The sequence below is a fragment of the Neolamprologus brichardi genome, chromosome 18 (genome assembly GCF_056152115.1).
Source record: "Neolamprologus brichardi isolate AB-2024 chromosome 18, ASM5615211v1, whole genome shotgun sequence".
Lineage (NCBI taxonomy): Eukaryota > Metazoa > Chordata > Actinopteri > Cichliformes > Cichlidae > Neolamprologus > Neolamprologus brichardi.
Genome location: NC_142121.1, coordinates 23,468,847 through 23,491,025, shown reverse-complemented (window position 1 = coordinate 23,491,025; position 22,179 = coordinate 23,468,847). Strand labels below are relative to the sequence as shown.

The following is a 22,179-nucleotide window of genomic DNA, read 5'->3' as shown; positions in this document are numbered from 1 at the left end:
AGATAACAGCAGTTTTAATGAGATAAAATAGTAATTTTGCATCAACAAGGCAAAATAAAAATCCACCAGACCCAACACAGAACCTGAGACACAGATCTTTCAGTTGATCCATCTACTGTTCACTGAAGCCTTAAACAGAAATGGTCTTAGTGGAAGACTGGGTGTCAAGAAGCCATTCTTAATGAAATCAAACAGGAAGAAAAGGGCGAGGTATGCCAATTTAAACAACAAGTGGACTGAAAATAAGTGGCAGCAGTGCTCACATTTGGATTACTATGAATCCAAATGTGAAATTCCTGGTTCAAATATTGTCCCTAAGAACAGAGGAAGTCGGGAGAGAGGTGAGTGTCTACGGTCATCTGTAAAACATGGTGGAGGCTCTATCATTTCCGCCAGTGGGGTTGGAGATCTTGCCAATTTGATGGAATTATGAACACAGAAAAGTACCATCAGATTCTGATACCATCTGGAAAGCATCTGATTGTTAACAGCTTCATGCTTTAGCATGACAATAATCCCAAACATACTGTTAATACAGTAAAAGCATACCTGGCCTCCCCAGAGCCCAGATCTCCCATTATTGAAGCAGCTCGGGATTATCTTGACAGATAACAGAACAAAACGCATCTAAGATCCAAAGAATAGCTTTGAATGTCCTTCGAGCAGCCTGGAGAACTATTCCTAAAGACTACTTAAAGAAATTACAAAAAGGTTTGCCAACCAGAGTTCAGGCTGTGTCGAAGAACAAAGGTGGTCACACCAAATATTGACTCTTGAGCTTGTTATATTGCTTCCATATATGCACACATTTCAGTAAATCGCTGCACCTACTTCCCATTTTCCCAACAAAATATAAAGAAATGAGGGGTGGACTTAATCGGCTCAGTACAGATTATGTTTTACGAATTTCGGATAATTTAACGCCTGAATCGTGACTTTGATCTGTCAATATTTGCTACTGGGTGGAGCAAACAAACCCTCGGGCTATTTGTGGCTTTCTGTTAAGTCTGTACGTTAAAGACAGATTCAGAAAGGGCAGCTAGAGAAGTAATCATTGTATCACTGGTGTTATAAATGGGCCCAGTGTGATGCCGGGACAGGGACGGCTGACACCGAGAAGAAAAGACTGTTGTTGCTGATCTTCTGTCACATAAGCTCACAGACAAGATGCATAGATGCGCTGATGTGACAAGGATGCACACACAACCTAAAACAAGCAGGCCAAGGAAAAGGCTCTATGTGGTTTAGTGTGTGCATCAACCAGGATTAGCGTGGTCCAAGCATGAATGTGACAAAGACTTAAGAATAGGCCCATTGATGCCAGGAGAAAGAAAACTAAAAACGCCTACTTACTGAAATAAAATCCCAGTTATGGGTCTCGGTTTATTTTAATAAGCTAGAGGAAAGACTGAGCACAGCCACGCACAGCATCCGTTTAGCAGAAGCTGTATCGTACAGATGAATAAATCTACCCCTTAAATATATTTAAAGAGGAGAAAGAGCTTTTCTGTATGCAGTCATAGAAATCCCATTAGGAATGCAATTAAGATGAAAAGTCTGCAAGAGGAGTTACATCATTCCTGCCAGAATCCGACTGAAAATTTGCACCATGCCACTGAAAACAAACCTTGCTGACTATGGCTTGCACTTTTTGAAAAGTGTATCAAAACCAAAGTGAGTACGGCTGACCTATGACCGACTTTGGATTCCACGTGCTCATCTGTGGCTGCTGTGTTGGAAAATGGCACATCTGTCTGTCTTTAGTGTGTGTGTGGTGTGCTTACGTTAACCCTTGCAGTTGATTTAACGTGGCAGAGTGCTCCTCAGGTTATCGCCGGCTAAAAAAGATGACGGGTATTGAACGCAAGTGGCCATATACAGTCAGTCATTGCGGAGACTGGCAGAAAAATTTGTTTGAAATCACAAAAACGCCGTCAGCTAGCAACATGGCTAATATTTACCAGAAAGGTCTGTCTGGTGTGTCTGTGTGTATTTAACCTCACTGTACTGGATCTAAACGTGCTGTCAAAATATGACCAGCGAAACGAGAGGAAAGGCAGATAGAGGAAAGAGAATGAACGGGAGAAAAAGCCAGACAGATGCAGTCCAGACCAGAAGTTGTAAATCAGGTGTAAAATAATGGCTAAAACAAAGTGTCAGGTCGCAGCTTTTATGCGTGTTTACATTGACGTAGACAGATCCATGTGGGGAAATGTAAGCGGCCTAATAAAAAGAATTACCACCAGCGTAAGGGGTTGAAAAGTAGCTGGACAGCAATGCATAAAGTCAAATAAACCAGCATATTTAACCCTTTAAGACCTACCATAGAACCAAGTCCGCCAGAGCTTATATTATATTTTTACATGCTGTAGAGCCATTTTTGGGAGCATTTCAAGTTGCTATACATCAATACAACCATTATAGCCCAAATTTTAATAATATGTCTGCATTAAGTGCATAGTAATTACATAAATTGCAAAAAAGTGCAATAAACTACAAAAAAATTGAAAATCGTTTTTGTTTTTTTAACATATATTTCTAGTTAGAGAAATTTAAGAGGCTTATCCCTCAAAACTGTAAATACAAAAAAGTTACACAAAATAGTTTCCCACCACAGGAAATTTATTTTGAGTGTCTTCATAGTTTTATTTTTGAAATACACCAATTTTTATACACTGCAGGAAAAACGAAAATAAATATTATAATGCAAATTTGCAAAAAAGCAGCATATGCATCAAAATAAACTATTTCCAGCAGTGCAATATGAGTCCTAAGCATCCCAGAAATGATACAGAAAGTCATAAAGTCAAACATAACTTTTAAAAACACCAGTATAGCCTTATAAGGCCCTGATGGTAAAAAACTACATTTCCGCGAAAATGACGTCACTTCCGGTTTTGAGCAGATCACGGCGGACATGCGATAGTTCGCACTGACGTCTAATCCAATGTAGGAAGTGTTACGAACAGCTGATCGGATCGGCAAAGCGTGTTTCTGGAATATTATGTTTTTGTTACTGCAAGCGCTTTTTATACAGTTTTTGCAAAGTTATATGTGGAAGGAAACCGTGACCGAGGACAAGCTGATGGCATAAGATGTAAGTACAACTCCTCCGGTTTCATATGCAAAAAAAATTATTGCGCTAGCTTACGTGGTTGCAGTGCTACCGGGATTTAAAAATAGTTACGCAAAACAGAGCATGCCCGCTCCCACCGGCTTTAAAGGGTTAACAGATTGTGGAAAATCCTGTGGAGAAAATGACTAATTTAAGTATTCAGTCCATAGATATTAACACACGATATATCTTCACTGGGGACGCTCCCTCAGCCTTTTACCGCTGCTTGTTGTGGCATCTTTCCGTGATTAGTCTCAGCAGGGGGAAACCATCTGCAATCAGACTGATATCAGGTGATGCTCGTGCTGTGACTTATGGGCAATTGCTTTTTTCTTTCAGCAACTTTTTTCTTTCATCATTCCTGTAGTTCACTAGTTACTTTTTGTATATTTTTGAACTGCAATCTGTTTTTTCTGGATTTTCGGCTCGTGTGGGAGGTATCATGAACAACAGGGAAACATGTATGCCTACATCCTCTGTCTAGCAGCTTGTTAGGCCTTTACATGAGTACTTCTGCTTTTTTTTTTTCAACATTTCTAGCAGCTGACTTTGGCAAACCGATTACCTTTTGTGTACCTCTGATAGATTTTTTCTTTTGTTAACCCCTATTATTGTTTTCTTCAAGTGAAAGTGAACTCTTAACCCATATTGACAGAAAAATTCACATGAGTCTAATTGCCAACCTCAGTCACACAGTTCTTTTTACACGGATGTAAAGCATACTTGAGACTTGGCCTTTTACAGTAGCACCTGCTTTATGTCAATTTTAATGTGCCGAAGTGAGAAATCAAAGAAAAAATGGTCCCTGAACAAATAATTGGTGTGCAGATGGTAAACAAGCAAATATTTCTCCTTTAACATCCAGCTCGCCTCAAACAGTGCAGCAACACAAACGAAGCTGCTGCAACAGCACCACAAATACCGATGTAACGCATGTGCATGTGCTCAGAAACGTGATGACAGCGGGTGTGTCAGGCTGGCAGGTAGACAAAGCACAAAGTCTATGCTGTGTGAAAGCATGTGTGTGTGTGTGTATCTTCAAACGGTTCTCTGTGGTAGACGATCAACTGCTTCCATTTTTTAACATTTTGGATGCCATCCGGGGTTAAACAAGGACCTGCTCCTGACCTAATTCCACACGGGTTTGTGTTGTACGATACGTGTGTGGTAATAGCTGTGCTAGTAGGGTAGTTATCCAGGTGTAATGTGACCCATCTTGCCCGGGAATGGGTGTGTCCTGATGTAACAGACAGACCGAGCGGAACAGCACAGAAGGCGTTTTTAATGCTCATTAAAAGCAAGCAACAACAGGTTCATTTACAGCAGAGAACAACTTGCCTCATATACTAATGAGGCAGGTTGCGCGCTTGTTTCTGCAACATTAAGCCCGTGTTACACTTCTATCAGCTTTAGTGTACAAGCAGAGAGAACAAGTGGTATCAACTAGAGTGAGTTAAAAGTAGGTTACTACGCTGTACCTCCTCAAAGTATCGGGTATATTTTAAACATCTGCCTCATCAGTTAATCTGTTGTTTAGATTAGTTTTAGCTATGAGGCGCGTTGTTTATTAAGATTCCAATTTATTACACCTCAACTATCTGCTCTGCAGTTAATCATTGACGGCCAAAGTTACAAAGCTGACTTTAAATCAGGGAGTCCAGGCTACCATTATCCTTCTCTAAATATTTACCCTGCTTCGACATAGCTGAGCTGTCTGTGCTGCACCAACCAGATAGACAGGCAACAGAAACGGCTGCACTCTGAGGTTAAGGCCAAGTGTAAGGCCAGCAAACACCCACATGCATCTTGTTCAAGCACGGGCAGATTCAAAAGCACCTCGACTCTGTTACGGGTCTGTGGCCTAGATGGATACGTGGTTGTAATTGATTTTCTAGCTTGAGGGAATGTGGTGCACATATGATTACTGCCATGAGAAATCACGATTTAACTCCTTTTTACTATTTCTGGTATCAATATATTATGTACAATGTCATTTAGTGCCGGACAGATGTTTGTGAGGCCGTGACCGTGACATTAAAAAAAAAGAAGAAAAAGGCCGAAAAGAGAGCGAGAGTGGCTGTTGGGGAAATGACTGGGTTTGGGTGTGACCTGCTCAGCTATGCACTAGTGATCATGTGAGACCTGTGCTAATTATACACTTCTCAAGAAGAAGGTCGATCCTCTCTCATGGGCAGAAAACATGTGCACATGTGTCCAGGAGGGTGCATTAGTGTCTGCGTGTTGGGAGTGGGCAATGTGGCTTCATGTAACACAACTCATTCGAGAGTTAGTCCTATTTCAACCTCTCAATCTGTGTTAAAGAGAATTAGGGCAGCTGATTTTTCACTCAGTGCTGCTGCGGGTCTGTTTAGAAAGACTAATGCAGAGTGTGTGTGTGTGTGTGTGTGTGTGCAGAACTAGAGGTTTATGCCTTATCATATGGTATGAACATTTATCTGACAAATCCACAGGTTTTCTTTCTGATATTTCCTCTATCCTCTTTTGCTCTTTCTCTGTCTTTTTACTTTCTGCTTCTCTTTCCATTGTGGGTTTCGGAGACCTGCTCTGTTTTTCATTACCAGTGGAAAAAATGGGGCGAGTGGTTTAAAAAAAAAAAAAAAAAGTATTACCCATCTCCATTAATACACATATCCTAGTGGAAAATGAGTCCAAACTACTAAAAAAGGACTTCAGAGTCCTTCAAAAAGCCACCGTATACTTGCCAGTCACTCCTTTTTAGTGGCAACCTCTACCTCAGTGTGACAATTTAAACATCTGCCTGCAGATAAAAGCACCACTGCTCTCTCAGTCAATATCCTCTCGCAGTCAGTAACACTGAACTCAGGAGTCTGTGACATGTAGGTAACGTTGTGTTATGTCTGTAGCAGTTATGCTGCTGCAGCAGGTCTCCAGTTTGCTAAAACTTGAATATAACTGGATGCCACCTTTTTTTTTGTTTTGGCTATTTTAAAATTTTAATCCAAATTATTTTCTGACATCTGGCAACACAATATTTTAACTATGTGAGGCTGAGTAAACTAAACTGCTTATGATTATTATGAGTGCCTTATGTTCCACTTTTGCAAAGTTGCGGTGTTTTGAGAAGATTTCAGGAGATCAAGCTGTGAAAATATATTAAACTTTTCTTGTAATTTTCATGTGCACAGGTGAAGAAGCTGTTGAAGAGTCAGCTTGGGCCTGACAATGTTCTTTTGTCCACATCTGGCTGTAACAACTCTTCCCCTGAGTTGCACTGCGCACACGCTGTCCTCATCCTAACCCTGCTCACATGCAGTCAATGACCACGAGTCACCAGTGTCTGCCGGACAATACAAACACGAAAAACATACAGTGCCAAGTCAATGCTGGAAACTTTGGGTTGAGGTCCACCCATCTCCAGAGATCTTGTGCTCCGATAAAAAGAGTCATTGTGAAAGAGTGAGAGAATCGACGAGAGTGTGAGAGAGAGGAAAAAAAGAGGTGTTTGCTTTCCTGCTGCTGCCTAAAAATGGAAAATTACTGCATACAGTTCCCCAACTCTGCTCTAAAGCAGATACACATATAGAAACACACACAAACCCCTTATAACTGCCCTTAGGCCTCTGAACAGGAAGTGGTTTCAGCGAATGAGAGCTACATGATGACGCTATCGCCTTGTTCGTTTCTAGCAGCTGAGCTTTGCTTAGGGCATCCGTATGAGTTTGTACATCTGGCTATTCATCAGACTGTTCGTCTGCTTTTCTATTCAAACACTGCCACACAGCAAACATGATCACTTCCAGAATAACTGCGCTATTGTAGTAAATTCATGCAACTGTGTTTATGTGCAGTGTAATCAGTCGGAAAAGCAGCCGATTCTTGAATGAATTCCATTTGGAAGTAAACACTACTCAAAACATTTCGGACTGCGCCAGAAAATTCCACAGCTCTGTGTTAAATATGCCGGACTGCCTCACCTAACCCCACCGCCAAAACACCCACCCCTCTCCATTCTGCACCCTTCATCACACGTTCCAGTCACCTGACCAGAAATAGGTCGGACCAAGGAGAGCACATGCTGTGGCCAGATGGTGCACTCCAGTTTGTTATTTCCAGTTTGCAACACCATAAATTCCCTCAAACCGCCTGTCAGACCGAATATGCTCAGTCTCTTATCTGTATCTCTTTATCGACTCCAGATTTCCTGCTCGCCACTTCTCCTTTCTTACCTTGAGCGAGTCGAAGCAAGCGATGACCCGTCCGTTGTCCACCTGGCAGCTCTTGGCTGGGTGAGCGAACTTGCACTCCTGGTCGGAGCGTGAGCACGTGCCCCTCTGGAACTCCCGGCATACTTCCAGTGTCAGCCACTTTGTGTCACGGATGTGTGTTATGTTCATTGCCATCTCAAGACGCCGGCAGAAAAAAGTATTCCGAGCGGAGATCTGTTCGAAAACTCTTCGAAATCTGTTCAAATTAAGTACCTATAGTGTTGTTATCCACAATCTTTTTCTTTTTTTGTTTACGTATCAGTGTTGTCCATGAAGATGAAATGAAACACTCAAAAAGAAAAGTTCCAACTGATTGACTGGGCTCCTTCTCCAAAGTAAAATGTTGCAGGATGGCTGTGGATGTAAGCGGGTCCTTTTCTTGATCAGACAGCGGCTGATAGAGTTATTATATCCAGGGGAGACTACTTAGCTTAACAGTCAAGCTGCCTCTCTTGGTTAGATTTTCTCTCTCACTTGTTATTGCTTACTGAACTGCGTCATCTATAACATTCCCAGGCGAAGGTGACAGCCGAACTGAGAGCCCTCTGGTTAGGTGCAGTGAAGCAGGCAACAAAGGTGACAGTCTAGGTGTAGCCTGCTACAAGAAGGTTAAGGACACTGAGGACTAAGTGGAGGCTTTAGAGGGTTGAAGGCGAAGGTGAAAGGCAAGGTGATGCTGTGTGGGCCTGGTGGTGTGTTGGGCTGCTGTGGTAAGGCTGGTCAGCTGGTGGATAGTTGCTGGCAGCAGGGCCGTCTTACAGTGAGGAGAGCGGAGTTTGGAGTCAGGCTGCGTGGAGTGGATGATGATGGTACAGTGGATGGGGTCGGAGCGAAGGCTGCGAGGAGGGTGTGGCTGCTGTCCTTGTACTCGTGTTGCTGTGGCAGCAAGCGAGCGAGGCAGGGGGGAGGGTGGAGCTTCAGCTGTAGAAGCAGGTCAAAGCTGCAGCAGACATCAGGGAAGGCACTTCCTCTGGGGAGATAAAGAGAGAGATAGAACAAAGGGGAAAAAAGGAACGAAAGATTAGTCTGATACAACACGTTAAAAAAAAAGAAGATAACAACTATCATGTTTGTTTTCCCGCTCGTGTGTCTTTCAGAGAAGATTCTGACCTGCAGGATTTTTAAAGTCGTGCCACTGCTGAGCTATGCAGCTGTGGGAGTGAAGAATATGTAAAAATCTCAGAAATGCAGGGGTGTCAGCGAAAACAAATAAAACTTTCACCCGCCCTGCGCTCTAAACACACATAGAGCAAGCACACCTTCATCAGGCCTTGCTACGCACAAACAGACACACACACATAGAGAGAGAAATGCACAAAGCAGCCATTCACAACTTTCCACATCATCTGGACAACGCAGAGAAAAGCACATCAAATCCCGTATCACTTACAGTCCAGTACAGCAAAGCCGGCCATTGCAAATGTGTTTAGAGGTGAAAGAAAGGAAGAGAGTGAAAGCAAGGGGGAAGTTGAGGCTGGGCATGAGGGAGAAGAGTTTAGTCATTTCCTTTCTTGCGAAGCCTTGTGAGAGCGGTGGCCAATGAGAGCTTGCGGAGTTGCAGCAACATTCTGGGCCGAGCGCCAGGTGAGAGCAAGGGGGAGGAGCGAACAGGAGGCTGACCTGCCCGCTTGCTGTTGAAAGACACACAGGCTGAACTGTTTCTGCCTTACAAGATAACCTGTTTCCTTATCAAAACAATAAAATTCATGGACTCCAGAGATAATGTCGTTTTATTTTTAAATAGGAAATACCACCATTGCAGTATGGCAATGCATATTGCAACGGTCTCGCACAAATGCAAGCTCGCACGCAGTAATTGTGCAGAACACGATTGAACGAAACAGCCTGGTTATTATTTCACTGTCAGAATTTTCCCATTTATCACTTTTAAATGAGTTTATACGTTTAAATGAGTCGTTTTTGCTTTGCTTTGTTTGTTTAAATTTTGCATTGCTGCCAGTGGTTTCTATTTTTGGTGAATCCATTGTATGGGGTCTGTTGGGGGAATCTGCATGATTGGGATCCCAGGGGCCCATCCTGCCCTTATCGCTAAGCCAGAGTAAGTCACCACACCCTGTGTAGTGAAATCGCTTTCCCCAGAAAAGCATGTGCACCCTCAGCAATGCCACCAACCAACCACTGCTAACTTTACAACACTGCAACGCACTATATCAGAGCCCTGCAGCAGTGCAGCGCAGCCCATGATGACCCAGCAACATGGATAAACAGTGTATTTAGAGAAAGAGAGAGAGAGAGAATGACAAAACATTTCAGTTTCACCTTGGATGACCCTTATGATAGCAAATGTAGCAATGTAGCATTAGAAATGACCTTTGGCGTGTATTCGGAACGCAAATCCTGCAACGACCATACTCGAAGGACTACACACATCCCCAGTGTGATATGATCTTTCATATCACACGTTATATGGAAATCAAAATAAATTAACTTTCCAATGAAACACAAACATAAAATATCTGTCTCTTCACTATAACTAGAGCTGTGTCAGTTTACATGGCCAGTATTGCCGATACCAGTAACGATAACCTATAGCGGGAGTTTATGTAGTGGAAAGCAGTGTGTCATGATTTAAGAGCTGAATCATCATCCATTCATATTTTAATAATTTCAGCATATTTTAATGACCCCTAAATCGTTATGATTTTTTACTTTCCACAGTAATTAGTTGATACAACAAAGCACACTTTTCAGCTTTTTCATCTATTTTAAAACTGTTTTTCTTTAGACCTGGAATGTAAATGTGCCTGTATCTGAAGCACTTTGGATCAACTTCTGTTGTTTAAATGTGATGTGACACAATTCAGTGGGCTACATATTGAGAGGTTAGAAACAAAGTATCACTCTGATACCAACACCAGCGTTGGTATGAATACTAACGATATTTGGATCGATCTGCACACCTCTCTTATCTTAGTAAATGTTGCGCAAGAAGCAATAGTTTTCCTGCCGGTTTAAAAACTATTTTATGCCAAAAAACATTTTTGAGTAACAGAACTTAGATTGAATATCTTCGTCAGAGTGCAACTCTTCCAGCATGCTGCATGTCATACTTTTGTTTGTGTGACTCGGGCCACATTTCTGTTCCCATGAACTCTATTCACGTGAAGTCATTCATCAACTTGCGCACACTGCCGCGTAAATGTCAAGTCAGTCGAGAGTAATCTTTATGTGTGTTCATGAATGGTCTGTTATTATCACTAAATGTTGACCTTACATGTACCTATTACAATTGAGTCTGATGAGGCATTTAGTGACACACTTTTACTACCAAGTACACTTTGTGGACTTCAGCTGAACCAAAGCTATGTTGTCTGGACACTAATGAGGTGGAACAGAGACATCTAATTCTTTTTTTTTTTTTTAACTAAAGGCACCTGGAATTGTCTTAAATCAAATGAGGGTGTGACGACTTGACACATTAAAAGCTGACAGCCCCCTGAGTCTGTCGACTTGCCTAATCAGTTTCTGTGGTTTTGGTCAGATGAGAACACAGCTGTGAGGGAGAAACAATGTAATATGTTGTAAGACGAGCCAGAGTAATAATGAATCCTCATTATGATCCATCATGTCTGGACAAGGGCCTCCTTCCCTTATTGATTTCCTCATCTCTACAGTTTTTTCTGTTGGTGTGCCACTCCCTCTATCTAATTCCACTTTAACTGTCAGTGCTCTTCGAGTATCCATTTCAAATCAGCGAGTGTTTAACATGATCTTCTTCTCTGCTCTTTCCACAAAATGTATAATTTGAACAGGTGGATCTGTGATTTCCTTCCTATTGTTTTGGCCACCTCAACTCCACCCACATCTCTGCCTTCGTGCCCTCGGTGTGATTATCTGGCCTATGTTCTCGTTCAGCATCCTCAGCAGCCCTCCCTTAGACTCCAAGGTCTTGTAAGCTGGTGCAAGGTCGATCAGAGTGGAGGAAGGGGAGACAGCGAGAGAGCGCAAGCAAGACATTCTTCCAATCGCTCTTTTAGGACACGTGGTAGTAAGACTTTGGGCCGACAAGAAGAGGAAGCGGAAGAAGAATCGGTCCTGTGACAACAGCATACACTTTTATGGCATAAACAGTTTTGAAAACCAAGCCTCCACATCTTTTACTTTCTCTTCCTTTTGAGCCATGAAACAAATCTGTTCTCGCTATGAAAAAACAGAACAAACTGTCAATATTCACCCTACGCCGAAAGCCCCTACGAATCATAAAACCTGGCACTGACGTGCATGGTGAATGGTGCTGAATGGCAGTCGTGCATGAAAACACGCCTCAGCTGACTGAAAAGTGGAATCTACCAAAGACACATGCTAATCTGGCAGCTGGTTTTGGGATTTTGGAGTCCTTATTGCAACCGGAAAACTCAGCAGGGCCGAGAAAACAAGAAATAAGGTGTGGCTCACAGTTATGATAAGACTTCCTGGAAAAATGAGCGACACATTATTAATTTAGATAAACGTGGCTTGACTTCATGGCCACGAAATACTTACTCTTTATTGCATAGCCGCACAAAATGGAATAACTAGCGCAGTATTAACAGAGATTAGGTATGGCTACCTAATTAGCAAACCACAGCTTCGAGGCGGAGCTTCTATTTTCGACTGTGACAGCGGAGAAAGACGCAGTCATCCCTTTTGGTTCGCTGCTGTTCAGCGCAGGGAGTGGTTTCAGCATTTTGCCAGAGGTGGTGTCAGGGTGACAGTGTGCTGATACAGGTCGTCACGCTGTACGAAACACAACACCTCTGGACTTGCTGCTCAGAAGCTAGCATGCCAATACTGCCCTCGCTGACCTTTACACGCACTTACACACCGGTGCATATCTGGACACATATTGATACTTTCTTTATCTTTTCTGCATTGATGCACAAATGTAGAGGCTAAATGATGCTGCTCTGCCCCCCATAGAGTTTACGTGCAACACTGAGTAAGCTGTATTTGTGAGATCTCAGTTGGTTGAGAGACTGCATTCAGTAAGGTATCCAAAAAAAATTGGTGCAAGTGCCGGGTATACAGGACACACTATTTACTTACACTTCATTTATTAGTTTGGTTTAATGTGAGTACAGATCACATGGACAGAGAGCTGTGCAAATATAACATTGCTGTTCTGAGCTGTGCCACATCTGTTACTCTTATCAACTTCATTGGCGTGCTCGTCCTCATCATAAAGTCATTAACTTGTCTTATTTATTAGTCGCATCAAGTTATGTATTTGATTAAGGTTTTCTGAAAGTAACTCTCTGGCTAGAAACGCAAAACTAACAATGCCTATTGATTCTCTAGAGGAGCAAACCTCTGGAGACAATGAGAGCTCTTGTGTGGCACACATGGACAGCGCTAAACACACACACACGCTGACAACATACATAAACGAGAACCTGTGTAAACACACAAACCTCTATCCGACTCGACAGTGGGCATTCTTAAACTGTGGTGAATATCTGATTGTGGGCAACACTGCATCTTTGTGCGCACATGTGTGTGTAAGGATGTTGTGAAATCAACAGACAGTGAGGATAATGGCGGGCCTTATGGTTTATAGAGTGGCTCGCTGGCTCGCGTTTATGTCGTCTGTGTCAGTACACAGAGAGACAGGGGCTAATTTCTACTGAAGCACACTAAGACGATTGCGAATAGCCAAAAGTAAAGTAAGATAACAAGTGAACAATTCACAAGTTTCAAAACAAGAGAATCATATGCTCTGACCTTTGCAGTCACCGGATCTCAATCTGACTGAGCAATCGTGGAAGATTCTGGGTGGGTATATGGGAAAATATCCTTTAGAACTGCAGTGTTGATTCCTCTGGGTGTTCCGAAAGTGTAAAATCCAGGATATTTTGAACTTATACCCTTACTCACTACTTAATAAGACCCTATTTAAGAAGTTACTGAATCCCCAAATTATACAGAAGCACTGCTCAACCTAGGTGCATTACACCTACAACAAAAAAAATGCATACTTTAATTTGTTTCAGCCGATGATCAGGAAGTGTTGCCGTGACTGTGTGATTTTGCCCAATAAGACCACAGCATTATTGCTAAATCTTTTTTTTCCCCTGCAAAGTAGCACAAACTGTCAGTCTGAAATATCTTTCCTCATTATTTCCTTTTAAGGTCACAACTCTGCAACTGTCTGCTATATTTTTCATTTAAATATTTGCAGAACAAAATTTTCATTCCTGGACAAACACTAAGGCATCTAATCATGTGTTCCACTACTAATCCCACGCTAAGCACCTATGTTTGGCTGCGTTATCTGTGTATTTTATGCAAAGACACATTACCAGCCACCAATTTTATCTTCCGCCCTAATCACCAGTGACCACATCATGCAATGTCTCATGCCTGCATTGACCGAATATTACTGGGGCCCCTTCTCTGCTAGACTGAGGCAAAGGTTGCTAGAAAAAGCCTGAGCGAGAGAATCCGACTAGTGGGACGGCAGCATTATAAATGTTACAGCCATCTGACACGCTGTCGGAGATGAAGAGGCCTAAGAAGTCATGGCTGTCGAGAGAAACAAGTAGAAGCTTGTGTTGACATGTGTACCTCCGGACAGAACAATAATGAAATATCTAGACCCTTATTACTGGCAGCACAAATAGCAGCTTTGACACATCAGTCATCCCACATACTAGCGCTGCTGTGTAGCTCTGATAAAATGGGCACTGCTGCTATCGTGTGATGTTTAAAACAGAAACCTGAAAATAAGAACAGGAAGAAACATGTATCAAGTCAGGTTAAAACCTCATTTATTACTGGTGTATTACTTTGCTAAGGGCATTTCTTATTTTTAGCTTAGCTTAAAGTGTGTCATGCTCGGGCAAAACTGTGTCAAACTTCCTCAGAGAGGATGAAATGTGGTTGTATCACCAGAAGCATACAGAGAAGCCCTCGTGTAATAAAGGCTTAACCTGTCAGCGCACATTCAGCCAGGCACATAATCCTTTCTGTAGGGCAGATTCTAAATGATAGGAAGCACATATAAATGCAGAGTAATTTGCACCTGAATGTATGCTCGTATGCAACTCGACGCCGAGAGAGCAACGTGATCTTACGACTTCCTTATCTGCCATAATCACAGTGACACGTTCCTTAGCCAGACAGAAATTGACAGTCTACCTGCAGCGCACCTATTGTGGAGATTTTTTTACAAAGTCTCTACTAAGTAATCTGCCACACATCTGTCTTTGCTGCGACTGCTCACATGTGTGCACATACTTGGGTGTGTGTGCTACTGTCTGAGCCACCATGAATCCCTCTAAGTCACAACAACAACATTCCTCATCATTGCCCCAACCACCAACAAGCCACCGAGGGTATACTCAGAGATCATGAGGAGAAGGACAAAGACGGGAGGAGAAGGAATGAAGGCGTCAGATACTTTTAGAAATAAAATCGTGACCAGCTGCTGTTCACAAATTGTTTTAAAGCAGCAAACAAACAGCAAAATTAATGTATTTGGTGCCAAAAGATATTATTGTATGAATAAAAATGCTTTTCGTTCCTTATAAACTAGTCTGATCTACACGGACAAACCAGCCTGGTCTGTAATCGCTTGGAAAAAACATGTATTACAGTACACTGCAAGTCACCCAGACAAAGTAAACTCTTAAGTCGACTTACTTTCACTCCCGTTTAAAGATCAACAAGTAAAACCTTCTCCATTTACGCGGTCTCCTTCTCCCATGTTTCTCTGTCCTTCTTTCCCCTCTTCCCTTCTCTTTGCAACTTTCTTCCTCTCTCTCTCTCTCTCACTCGGTTACTCCCCCCTCTGTCAGACGCATGCAAACACTTACTTAGAGACACACACACACTCCCACAGACAGAGTCACCCCCTCACACACTCTCTCCTCCCGCGACCCGAAATGCTTGGCAAACATTCTAACGTACTGAAATACTGCTTGCCATATAAGGTAGCACCAGCTTCACATGTCACACAATTTACATACAGCGGGGCGGGAGTTTGCCTTACACAGGGCACACATGTTAAGGAAACACACATGTGGGAGATCCATGCTTTCGCTTTGGGCTGACACAGCAAGAAAGAGGGAAAACGTATAGGAGAGTCAAATGATACCATTCTCCCTGTTAACCAAACCCTGAAGGATAACTCCAAACATGTCCTATGTTGAGTCAGGCAGAGGGAATGAAAGCTGAGTGGGCGATCTATTGATCCTCTCCACTGCTTCCTGGAACAACCACGGCCCTCTAAACACACACACACACACAAGCAAATTTTCTTGCTAACTAGCGCTACCCTCAGGAACGAGCTATTGTGTGACTGTCTGGTGTGAGCCAAGAATGTGTCTAAATGTGTGCGTGCCTCTATATATATGTATATGTGTATATATATATATATATATATATATATATATATATGTATATATATACACGCATATATATATATATATATATATATATATATATATATATATATATATATATATATATATATATATATATATAAATATATAAATATACACACACACACACAACAAGCCATAACAAATGGAAGTTAGCCATGTGGTACACACACAACCACACACACACACACAGAGCAGACACCAAGGCAAACAATCTCCACATCTCTACCTATTCTCTATTGCACAAGTGCCTACTTTGGAAAGTAAAGGCAGCACACACACACACACACACACACACACACACACACACACACACACACACACACACTCACAGGAGGAAAGATCTAGATAAACCAGTGAGGCAGGGAGGAGGGTTATGAACCAAGCTCTTACCTCTCACATTGCCCTCCAGTTTGTGTGTGCGTGCTTCCGCGTGTCGACTGGCTCTGTATGTTTATGCGTGTATTCAGACAGGCCGCGACAGCAGACCCCCAGGCACCGGCTGGACCATTCTCAGGCAGGCAGGCAGAACACAGCAAGGCAGAGCGACTGGCAGAAGAGGAGGCAAGCGAGTGAGCGAGTGAATCAGCAGCGAATGAGTAAAGGAGCTGTGCGCGGAGCCGAGCACCCAGAGTGAGGGAGAGCGGATAGGGAGAAAGCAAGAGAGAGAGAGGAGGAGTGTTTGTCTGTGCGGTTGTGTGTGTATGCGTTGCAGCGTTGGCTGTGTGCGCTAGTGTCTCCCCTCCCCTGCCTCTCCAAGTGGCTAAGCTGGGTTGTGCAGAGCTGTGCTGAGACGGGGCTGGGCTGTGTCTTTACTGACTCCCCAGCCTCTGGATCATCTGTCTGCTGCAGGAAAGTAGTGCTCACTGGGCGGCAGTGGCAACAGCTGTGGAGGAGGAGGAGGATGACGAGGAAGAGGAGGAGGGAGGGAGACCGGACTGCACTGGGCATACAGATCCTGCAGTTCCCTCTCCCTCCTTTTCTTTCCCACTGAAGCTGGCCACGCCCCCCCCCCCCCCCCCCCCCCCCCAAAAAAAAAAAAAAAAAAAAAAAACACCAGGAAGTGCTGGCTCAGTTACAGCAGCACTGTCCTTGCCTATTCAGTGAGGCTGAGGTAGGAGAGAGGGAAGAGGCAGGAAGGAAAGATTGGGAAAACCCAGCAACAAGAAAAGATGAACATTAGTAACAGGATAAACATACCAGTGAGGAAAGGTCAAGCACAGCGAGGACTTTAGAAGTAAAAGTCATGAGAGTGATGTTAAATACAACCAGAAAGGAAAAGAATGAGTGAAGGAAGGGTCTTAATGAGGTCAGGAAGAAAAGGAATAAATGGCAATTGGAAAGAATGAATAGAAGATGGGGTGTGGAGGAAACAGTTATGGAAAGACCCAACAGTTATGATGGGTTTTTGCATCAGATTTGGCCTGGCTTCTGTCCAGATCCTCTCTCTCACTTTCATACGGCTTTCCGTCCCTGGCATGCAACCCTTAGCTCACACTAGCTCCTGCCCACATTATAAAAGCACTACAAAGTGAAACTGCAATAAGTAAGTGGTTATAGTTTTAAAATTACTTCTTTAAAAAAAAAAAGATGCAGACCAGGGCGGTTTGGTTGCAGGTCAGCAACATATTAAGAAAAAGGCTAACTCAGAAAACACAGAGGCGGCTGTTCCTGCCAACTCGCCTGTATTGTTGTTGACACCAGGCTTCTGCTGCTGCAACCCATGCATCCAATAGAAGCCTCCAAGAATTTGATTTGGACCCGATTCTGCAATATCCGGTAGCTATGGAGATAGTGGCCCTGGCGTCTGCAGGAATCCTTGCAAATTCCGAGCGTGTGCTGACGCCAAGTTTTGCGACCAGTTCGTGCATATTGTCTGTGACTCGCTTTCATTTGATTGCCATCACAGGGAAAATGCATCCCTATATCCAAAATATCTTTACAATGTGTTTTCATATACAAAGCATGTTAATGCTGCATAGCGCTGAATGTAAATTAACTGAGCTCACACATATTCACTTGGAGACGTAAGGGTCCATTCTTTCTTTGGCGTATTTGCCTATATGTACACGAAAGACTGCTTAAAACCATTGCCTATCCTATGTAAAACTGTCACACCTCCACTGTCTCTCTGTTCCTAGCCTTGCTATCTCGCTGGACTTGTTTCAATGGCTGCCCAGCTCTGTTTAATACAAAGCTGGTGATAAGTCATCTCCAATTTACACAGCAGCACTGTAAACCCAGGGTGACAATCTGTGGCTGAGCCCCTGCAGCACGGCTAACCCTTTACCTATAGCCAAAACCCTTCCTCAATGTGTTGGTAAACTCAGAGAGAGCAAAAACACAGTGCGCACTGCAAACAAAAGAACTGAAAGCATTATTGCAAGTTCTGATCGACAGTGGCTTTATTAACTACAACAGCAACGTGCATGCCTTGATATATTTCTAGCAGTCATTCATTAGTGAAGGAAGGATCTATTTGCAAGCATGGAAACAACCCTGCTAGACTTATTGTCTTTTAGATTAGAAGGCCAATCTGTTTGACGGCACTGAGCTTTCGTTGACCCATAATAAAGAAACACAGTGATTGATGATCTGGCTCAATAGGAGACATATTAGCAACTCCTCCAAAGATCTGGGCTCTCTGTGAAACTCAGACACTAATGTGGAATTTCCCCTCTTCTACTACAGTTCAGTGTACACTGTGTGCATCCTTTTCATATTTCTCTTCTTTATGATATCGCTAAATCTGTCTTTTCATAGCTTTATCTCACTTATGAATGCATCTTAATTCCCCTAAACTTGCCTTAAAGGCTTTATAAGTGCTTGTCAATTCGTAATAATCCCCTCAATCATACTCCTCTCACCAACTTCAAGTATGAGTGCAGAGCCAAATTGTGCGGTTACCAAATGTTCGCTCATTGCTTCTGACAAGTTTCATTCTGATCGAGCGCACAGCAGGAGCTTACTTCTACTTTTATAGTTCATATTTCTTTTCGTGTCACACTGGCCGAATGATTTGCCTTCTTTCTGCACATGCCTTATATCTCACAGAGATGTTGTGCTCTCTAGATCAGTGAAGCTGTAGAGCTGCGAAAGGATGCGCAAAAAGCAACAGGAATAAACACACTGAGGTCGAGCAAACTGTTAACACACATACTTATGGTACAAACCGAAAACAGGAAGAGGTGTGTGTGTGTGTGTGTGTGTGTGTGTGTGCGCGCACACGCTTGAGAGAGTGTATTCAATGTGCTTGAAGGGGAATTCCACCACTTTTACACTCTAAGTTCATCAAGTTACTCATGGGGAGTATACTCAGCCTGCAAAAACACTTGTATAGTTTCTTCTGTGGTTCTGTACGGTTAGGGAAGTCTCTAAAGTAGCCTAAGTAATGCCTGGGAATTCCCTTTGCCACATCAGTTTATGTGTATTTGTATTCATAAATATATAAAAAGAAATCGGTCTTTTGCATATCTTCCTCATTTACTGAAGTAGAAAAGAAGATAATAAAAATATTTCAAAATTCTGTTCAGTTCAACGTTAACACAGTCTTTTCTTGATGACCCTTCTGTCTCTGTCACATAAAAAAACATAATGGCTAACATTTTATTTCCTTTCCTTCCTCCCTGATGAACTCAGCTTTCCACCTTAAGCATCCCTATCATCTCAGCACTCTGCTATTTCTCAGCTGTCTGTAAATGACAGTAGCTGGCTGATGTGAACTCTCACTCCTCTGTGGAAATGTTCTAGAGCTTCTATATGCCAAACTCCAATAGCTCATTTATTCCTTAGTCCCCCCCCCCCCCCCCTTGAAAAAGAACCGCAGAAAAAAACTCACTCAATCGTATAAAGTCTTTAAGAAAGACACAAAAAAAAAAACCCCAGGAAATTGCATTTAACATTAGTGATTTCACAAGAGTATATATTGGAGGCTGCAGAATGACAAAGCAAAAATCCCCCCTTGAGGTAACTTCTACACTTTAAACAACTTAAGAGAGAAAAAGCAAAACAAAACAAAGAATCCTCCTCTTGTTCAAATTTGCAGTCATATTTCCCTACTGCATACTTTGTGGTTTTCTCTTAACTTCTTTCCATTTTGACATGGTGGGGGAAGCAGGTGCAATTCAAGCTGTCAGTTTTGAAATACACAGAGAGGAAATAGCACGCTGTCTTGTCCCTATCTGACACCACAGTGCACATGTATGTGTGTGCAGAGCTCAGGCTTTAAGCTTATCTTGGAGCAAACGAATGGAAACACCCTCTGCAAAGAGGCCTTTCATTTCAGCTTTTATCTAATTTTCTGTCTAAATGTAGCCTATGGGTATGTATTGCTGTGTTTATCATATAAAGTCTCCTTCCATATAAAACCCTCAACACGCACCCCACTGAAGAGACAAATTTGACAAATGAACAAAGAACAAAATATTGCATGTTAACGTCGAACGGAGACTGACATTTCCTTCTTTGTGAAGCAGAAAAGAAAGTAAGTTAATCAGCTTGCTGTTTAAATATTTTTTAAAAAATGTCAACCAAACCAATTGGAAGTATTAAATAGAAATTACAAACAAATTTCACTTGGAGCCGGTTAAAATAACCTAATCATATCAATTCTGCAGGGAAAACTTACAGACAGAGAGCTTACCTGCGTGTTTGTCTAACGCTGATGTGCCTCTGGGACCGACAAAGCCACTTCAGCATAGGTCATGCTGCTGCAATGCATTGTGGGATTTACTAACATCTTCAGTTCTCTCTTCCTCTACTTCTCTAACTCTGATCTCTCTCTCACTCTCATAATAGAACCTTCTGCTTGGCAACGGCTATACCACAAATGTGGTCAGGTTTACAGCGAACCATCACTGCGCAACATCAAGTCTCCATGACAACCACTCTTTATCTCATTTGCATCTTCTGCTTGCATTATCTACTTATGCCAAATATGGTCGCTTTGTTATTCTCCCCGCCTCTCTCTGTATCCCCTTTCTGTAACTTCCTCTTTTCGCCCATTTGCAAAACTACGTGTCAACACACTGTGCAACATATATTGTACAGTATATATCCGCAATGACATGTACAAATGCTTGAAAAGGTGCGAAAAAAGGAATTGATTGAGACATTATAGTTTGCAGACTAAGAGATAAGTTAGATGACTTTACAAATCAGGAAGTGGAGTGTTGAAGAGGCTGTTTGTGAGACTGACTTCAAAAGGAAACGGGGGTTTCAGCTCGACAATATGACCTCATCCCCTTAAAAACACGTATATCATAACAAAGCACCATTGATTCCTCTTCTGCGAGGTTGTTGCAGCCCCTTTCTCTTCCACCCGAAAGCCCATGTCTATCAAACTATCAGTGGAATGTTGAACCAGGCCCCTGGGGCCCACACACGCAGCAACACTCAGCAGCACTCAGCACCTGTTTCCGACTGCCAGCACAGAGAAAGAGACGTGGTCAATCACACAGGACAGCTCAGTGCAGGAGAAAGAGCAGAGGAGGGTAGGAGACAAACAACAAGCATTTTATCAGCAAAAATACACAACTGAGTAGCTACAGCTTTATCTTTCACAGCAGAGTGTGACTGCATGTAACTTAGCAATATTACATGAATTATATATATTATAAACAGGATTTAGTCCTATAAAATAAGGCCAGTGCAGTTTCCATTCTTTGTCTCATTTCAGTACTTTTCAAAATTAGCAGTTCTTGCTTCACTGTTAAAGTGCTACCGTTGCTTGTGCACTGCTTGAAGCTACTCTTTCAATACAGTAAAAAGAGCCGCAAAGCATTTAAATGTAATATATGGTGTTCTTTAGTAAGAATTTCAAAGATCCTTTATGGCTTTGTGTGCCATAAATAAAAACACCTTCATATGTTCAACTTTTTAAATCTGAATCTCGATAAAGTTCACAATCTAATTTAAATTTGAATATGGCTCACATGAAGAGACTTCCAGGCCTGAATTATTACGCTGTAGCGTACTGAAACATGTAATTGTACAGCCAGTTAACAGCTAGTAGACTTTAGGATAACCTGCTAGTATTAAACAAGTGTGTCTATCCACCCTTAGGTTCACAATCATCATACTTATGAGAAAATTTGAAATTCATCCTATGAGTCTCAAAGAAAAACTTACAAAAATAATCAGCAGAACGTACACAGTAATAACTGGTACGTGCCCATGCCCCAGTAACACTTAGTGACACAGAGAGAAAAAAAACAAAACATGGGCGGTTGACGTTGTTTATACACTAAAAATAGGTCCTTAAAATCTATTGCTAGGTGGTTGCTTTGCAACATGATTTAGTCATAATATATTGAACTTCAACTTTTATGGCTCTAAACAAGATTTTAATATTGTGAAATTAAGAGGATAAGATGCTTTTATAAGGCATAAAGGTTAATAAAATCAAAAAGGGGTCATTTTAGGCTGTTACTACATA

General features: G+C 42.2%; 1 protein-coding gene across 16 annotated transcripts in view; it reads right to left on the bottom strand.

Annotated features, from left to right (window-relative positions):
• The window catches only part of mbnl1 (muscleblind-like splicing regulator 1), a 41,177-nt gene extending 20,727 nt beyond the window's left edge, over positions 1-20,450 (bottom strand). For 4 of the 16 annotated variants that reach the window (XM_006786566.3, XM_006786562.3, XM_006786567.3 and 1 more), the window contains exons 1-2: positions 8,753-8,929; positions 7,324-8,332 (exon numbers count right to left, since the gene is read on the bottom strand). In XM_006786566.3, the coding sequence (XP_006786629.1) occupies positions 7,324-7,497 (174 nt within the window). In that variant the 5' untranslated portion in view covers positions 7,498-8,332; positions 8,753-8,929. Of the gene's footprint in view, positions 1-7,323; positions 8,333-8,472; positions 8,722-8,752; positions 8,933-15,003; positions 15,153-16,136; positions 16,513-20,385 lie in introns of those variants that run through there. The other 12 variants (XM_006786559.3, XM_006786560.3, XM_006786563.3 and 9 more) reach the window with 10 other exon arrangements.
• Positions 20,451-22,179: the final 1,729 nt, after the last annotated feature.